The 5,178-nt window shown below is 62.1% G+C and overlaps 1 protein-coding gene across 2 annotated transcripts; it reads right to left on the bottom strand.

Annotated features, from left to right (window-relative positions):
* Positions 1 to 534: 534 nt before the first annotated feature.
* On the bottom strand, positions 535 to 3,366 carry RBBP7 (RB binding protein 7, chromatin remodeling factor). Of its 2 annotated transcripts, XM_064152089.1 has the most exons (4): positions 3,208 to 3,366; positions 2,521 to 2,681; positions 1,970 to 2,080; positions 535 to 1,019 (listed from the first exon to the last, which is right to left on the bottom strand). In XM_064152089.1, the coding sequence occupies exons 1-4, from the start codon at positions 3,349 to 3,351 to the stop codon at positions 983 to 985; spliced, it is 453 nt and encodes a 150-aa protein (XP_064008159.1). In that variant the 5' UTR covers positions 3,352 to 3,366; the 3' UTR covers positions 535 to 982. The 2 variants fall into 2 exon arrangements, with proteins under 2 accessions (XP_064008159.1, XP_064008160.1); XM_064152090.1 differs by lacking the exon at positions 2,521 to 2,681.
* Positions 3,367 to 5,178: the final 1,812 nt, after the last annotated feature.

The raw sequence follows: 5,178 nt of genomic DNA, 5'->3' as shown, positions 1-5,178 counted from the left end.
CTCTGGAGCACTGCAGTGATTGGTGAGGTTTGGCAGCTGAAACCCTGAGCTACTGAAGTAAAACTGCAGCTCTGAACTGTACTTTGTCACTGCCCTGTGCTTCCTGCTTTGTTTTAGAACAGCGAATGTAAATGTCCTCGGTGCCAGCTGAAGACCTCGGAGAGAAATCTGTGTGAAAAACGGCACCTGGCAGGGTAGGTGTTGAGAACAAAAGGGCAATGGCCCTGAAGTGGCAGCTCTGTCACCTCTGCAATGCCTGCACGCCTGGGAGCTGCTGCGGAAGGGGGGCTGAGGGAAGCCACTGCAGAGAGGCCTCCTGCCGAGCTGGCCTTGGTTCTCAGCTGGCCACATGTAACTCTGCTTTTCGGCTGGAGAGTGACAGCTCCAAGGTCCCTCGCACAGCAGTGCAGAAGGGGTGCACAGGCTGACCAGGCAAGCTGAAGACTCGTTCTGAGCCAGGAAGCAGAGGTTGGTGAGCATGCAGGAAGGGAATTCTGTTCCCCTCCCAGGCCTGGGACCGAAGCAGAGCAAACCTTTCCTTCAGTAGCGTTTATTTATGCCAACCACTCCCAACGTGTGGTGCACAGGTGCCAGGCTGCTTGTTACACCTCCATACAGGCCTGGGCTCGGTGCACGGTGTGTGGGGAGGGGGAGGAGGGGGCTGCTCTGTGTACAGGCACCCCAGCAGGCTGTTAAAAAGGTCACTCTGCCTTTCCCCACCCCCTCCTTGTTGTGCAGCAAACAGCTCCCAGGGCCCAAAGCAGGAACCCTGCCCCACGCCACCTGCCTGGCTGATGTCTGATCAAGTAAAGCCTCTGCCCAGCGCTTGGCTGATGGTCAGGGGCCTGGGCTGGGTTGCTGTTGTTAGGGGCACTCATTTCTTTCTTTTTAACACATACAGTAGCCAAAGATGATCATGATGAGGAAGATGTCACCCCCAGGAGGAAGAGTTACGCTCCTTGACCCTCCAGTTCAGCTGCTGCTATGTCTGGGTCTTCATCGTTGTAAATGTTTTCTGCCTGAAGACACAAAGATGGTAAGCATGAAGTGGTTGCAGTCCTGCACACCTCCCAGACAAACAGCCTGAGCTGCCCCACAGCACAGACCTCCTGCAGCAGCCTCCCAGACAAACAGCCTGAGCTGCCCCACAGCACAGAGCTCCTCCAGCAGCCTCCCAGACAAACAGCCTGAGCTGCCCCACAGGCACAGACCTCCAGCAGCCTCCCAGACAGCCTGAGCTGCCCCACAGCACAGACCTCCTCCAGCAGCCTCCCAGACAAACAGCCTGAGCTGCCCCACAGCACAGACCTCCTCCAGCAGCCTCCCAGACAAACAGCCTGAGCTGCCCCACAGCACAGACCTCCTTCCCTCCTTCAGGAGCCTCTCTGCTTGCCCCTTCTTGAAGGAGCTGCACCCAGTGGCTACACTTCAGCAGATGTTTTCTCACCCTGCTTTGACTCCAGCAGGATCCATTTAACCATGAACAGTTTTGTCTGGACTTGTTTCAGCCTTGTTTTGAACGCACAGAACAAGGCAGGGGCCAGGTCTGAAAGCCCCACAGCCTGCCCTGTGATGCACCTCCAGGTCTGTTAGATGGTTTTTAACTTAGATTCTTCCCAGGTGAGCTGATTTCACATTCACCATTGATCCAAGTGCAGTGATGTGAAACAGCATCGGCCAAGTGGGGAGCTGGGGCACCTGGCTCGACAGTCACTGCGCAGGTGAGGGGGAGAGGATGTCTTGGCTGCTCTGCCATCCCAGGAGCTGACCTGGGAGCCAAAGGATGAGCTGGCAGTTAGCTTTACCCAGGCTGCTTTGGCCTTTGTTTTCCTCCTGGAAGTCTTACTCTCCACTCAGTAGGAAGTCCAGGGGCCAGGCTGCTGAGTCACTGAAGGCAGCCAAAGCTCAACCATTTCAGCTTCCTCCAGGCAGCAGAGCTGAGCAGCTGCAGGGCTGCTGTGCCACTCACCATCTGCCAGGTCTGCATGATGTTGTCCTCTGACACGGAGCAGATGACCCAGGGCTCGTTTGGGTTCCAGCTGAAGTCTGAAATCTTGGCAGTGTGGCCTCCATGGATAAACTGTTAAGAGACCCCCACAAGAAGCGTGAGTGAGACACATCCTGCCTCGGGGGGATCTGTTACAGCCCAAGGTGCAGCAGCTGAGTTCACCGCAAACACCTGCTGAGAGACTAACAGCAGAGACAGGGAGAGGGAGCAGGTGCAGGCCGGGGGTTGTGCTGCTGGAGAGCGAGCCCCTGGCGGGCCGGCGGACGGCAGGTCCTGCTCGGGGCAGCAGGGTGGCCTTCGGAGGCCCCTTCCAAGCCAAACCCTCCTGTCCTCCTCTGGCCAGGCAGCCAGACATGTTTCAGCACTGCACAGGCAAACTGTGTCCAGCACAGCTGCACGAAGCCACCGGCCAGAAGCAGCCTGCTGCAGGTCAGAGCAGTGGCTTGAACGTGGGGGAGCTGAAATGGTTTAGCACACAGCAGGCACTACCCAGGGAATTAACCCCAACTTACATCATGAGCTTCTGATCATCAGCCACAGCTCCAAAGAGAGATTCATGAAGCAGGTGCCAGGCCACATCTTCTACTACTGCAGAGTGTCCAGTAAAGGCTGGCTTTGCATCAACAACTCTGCCTTCTTTTGGGCCAGCACTGACACCCCACAGGCACACAGTCTGCAGGTAAGAGCCAGATGCTGCTGTTAGACTCTCCCTCTGTTATCCCTGACACTACACCACCCCAATCACAGCCTGCGTATAACCAGGGAGAGCTCACTCTCCCAGTACAAACAACACTGGGGCTGCCCTAAGCCTGAAGGGAGCTGAGTGAGCAGTTGGCTGGCAGCCACCGCACGGTGCGGCTGGGCCACCCCAGGCCGTGTGTCACCCCCAGGCCGTACACGGAGGGTGTTCTTCCTCCAGCTGCGGGACTCCTCGCCGATGACACGCTCCTCCGCCGAGCCCGCCGGCGCCGCGGGAAGGACGCGCTGAGCCCCCGCACAGGGGAAGGTCAGCGCACGGCGAGGGGGCCGAGGCGGCCGGCGGGTGAATAACCGCAACGGCCCCACCCTCGCCGCCACCCCGCCGGCAGGCCGGGGAAGCCCGCAGGGCCGCAGCCCCTCCAAGCCATGCGCGCCTCTCGCCGCCCCCCGGCGCGCACCCCCGCCCCACCGGGACGGGTACGGGGAGACGGCGGCCCTACCTTCCCTGCTCGCCATTGCGGGGTGCGTGTGCGCGCCGCGGGAGGCGAGGGCTGAGGGCGCCGCCGGGAGCGGAGCGGGACGGGACCGGACGGCAGCCACCGGCCCAGGGCCCAACGGCGCCGTCGGCACTGCCTGCCGCGCATGCGCCGCCCCGCGCCCAGCGGCAGCCAATGGGGCGGGCGGAAGGGGCCGCGGGCAGGCCGAGGCCACCAATGAGGCGCCGCGACCGGAGAGGCGGGGCCGCGGGGGCGGCGCGGGAGGAGCCCCTGAGGGCGCTGAGGGCAGAGCAGAGGAGGTGCGGAGCGGAGCGGGAGGCGCCGGTGGCTGAGCGCATTCCCTCCGCCGTCAGGGCCCGGCCCCGGGGGGGATGGGGCCGCGCCCGCGCGTGTCGTGCCGCGGCCCCGGGATGTACGGGACCAGGCGGAGCGAGAAGGGCGAGGCGGAGCAGGCGGCGGCGGCCGCGCAGGCTTCGCGGTGCGGGCAGGGGACGGGCGCCTGGGCGCACTGCTGCCGCCAGGGGGCGCTGTAGGCAAAGCAGCTCCGCGTCCCCGGGCGCTCGGCGGGAGCCCGCCCGCGGCAGGAGCTCCTCCGGCACTCGGGCAGGCTCGGCGCGTTCGGCGGGGGCTCAGCTGTGTTAGCTTTAAGCGTATGGGCTGAGCTGCTCGCCGAAGTCCTGTCCTCGCCCTCCAAACAAGTCTCGGCAGGAGGTTAACGTCGGTGCGCCGAGAGGCCGCTCCCGCAAGCCACCGGAGCGCGGTCAATGACCGGGTACTGCGCTCGCATGCTTGCCCGGAGAGCACCGGAGCTCACCGCCTCCACAGCGGTAACCGCAAACCGAGCTGGGGCCGCTCCCGCCGGCACCGCCGGGGCAGGCCGCCGCGCCCGAGTGCTGCCCGCCGGCACCGGGACGCTTGTCTTGGTGCGGCCAAGCCGGAGTGCGAGAGCTGTTCATGCCCTGCGCATTAGGAGCCATACAGTGGAAGGGACCTTGAAGATTGTTTGCTGCCAACCTGCCCACCGTGCCCAGAGACACCTCTCAGCCACACTCAGCTGCTCAGGGCCTCAGCCAGCCTGGCCCAGAACACCCCCAGCAAGGAGGCAGCCACAGCCTCCCTGGGCAGCCTGGGCCAGGCTCTCAGCACCCTCACACTCAACAGCTTCTTGCTCAGCTCCACTCTCCCCCTGCTCTGCCTCAGCTCCAAACCATTGCCCTTGGCCTGCCTGCAGCCCCCCTCAGCACAAGTCCCTCTGCAGCCTTCCTGCAGGCTGCCTTCAGCTCTTGGCAGCAGCTCTGAGCTGCCCCTGGAGCCTTCTCCTCTGCAGGCTGCACCCCCCCAGCTCCCTCAGCCTGTGCTCACAGCAGAGCTGCTCCAGCCCTGGCAGCACCTTTGTGGCCTCCTCTGCACCAGCTCCAGCTCTCAGCATGCATGAAGACAACAGTTAGCCTTGTGCAAAGAAGTGGGAGCAGCTACCTCCGGGAAACTTCAGGAAGTCAACCTGGATAGGAATCCCACTTCTCCACCAAAAAATGTAAGTAAAAATGGCCCCAGAGGCCACAGCTGAACAGACTGAGTTTGTTTGGGTTTGGTTCTTTGGTCAAGGGGAGCAGAGTGTCGTTTGGTTTGCTGGGAGAGGTGACTGTTGGAGCTGTTTGCCAGTTGCATCAGGGCATGGAAGACACTGAAGTGCAGTGCTGCATCTTCAGTCAGGTAACAGCAGTGCTCCAGGAGCTGCAAACCTCTGCCTGGCAGGGTGGGTGCTACTGTCTGGCTGGTTGGTTAGTGTCACAGCTTCTTTTAAGCAGCCACAATTCCAAGGTAGGGCTTTGCCACTGTGCCTGCCCAGGTCTCCCGTGCTTCAGCTGCCACCAGCCAGAAGCCTACTGTAACTGCTTAGCCAGTGCTTGCCACAGGTAACAACAGCCTGGAGCAGGGCAGATCTTGCTGGTAGCTACCAACAGTTTCCAGCAG

This window comes from Pogoniulus pusillus, chromosome 12 (assembly GCF_015220805.1).
Source record: "Pogoniulus pusillus isolate bPogPus1 chromosome 12, bPogPus1.pri, whole genome shotgun sequence".
NCBI classification, from domain to species: Eukaryota; Metazoa; Chordata; class Aves; order Piciformes; family Lybiidae; genus Pogoniulus; species Pogoniulus pusillus.
The sequence above is the reverse complement of the archived record's forward strand: the minus strand, read 5'-3'. Positions and strand labels throughout refer to the sequence as shown.

Bases quoted from the DNA above. Each gene is read 5' to 3' on its own strand.
- RBBP7 (XM_064152089.1), bottom strand. From the start codon at position 3,351: ATGCGCGGCAGGCAGTGCCGACGGCGCCGTTGGGCCCTGGGCCGGTGG. The intron at 2,081-2,520 runs GTAAGTTGGGGT...GTCTCTTAACAG, and splicing joins GATGATCAGAAGCTCATGAT to TTTATCCATGGAGGCCACAC. The intron at 1,020-1,969 runs GTGAGTGGCACA...TTGTGTCTTCAG, and splicing joins TCATGCAGACCTGGCAGATG to GCAGAAAACATTTACAACGA.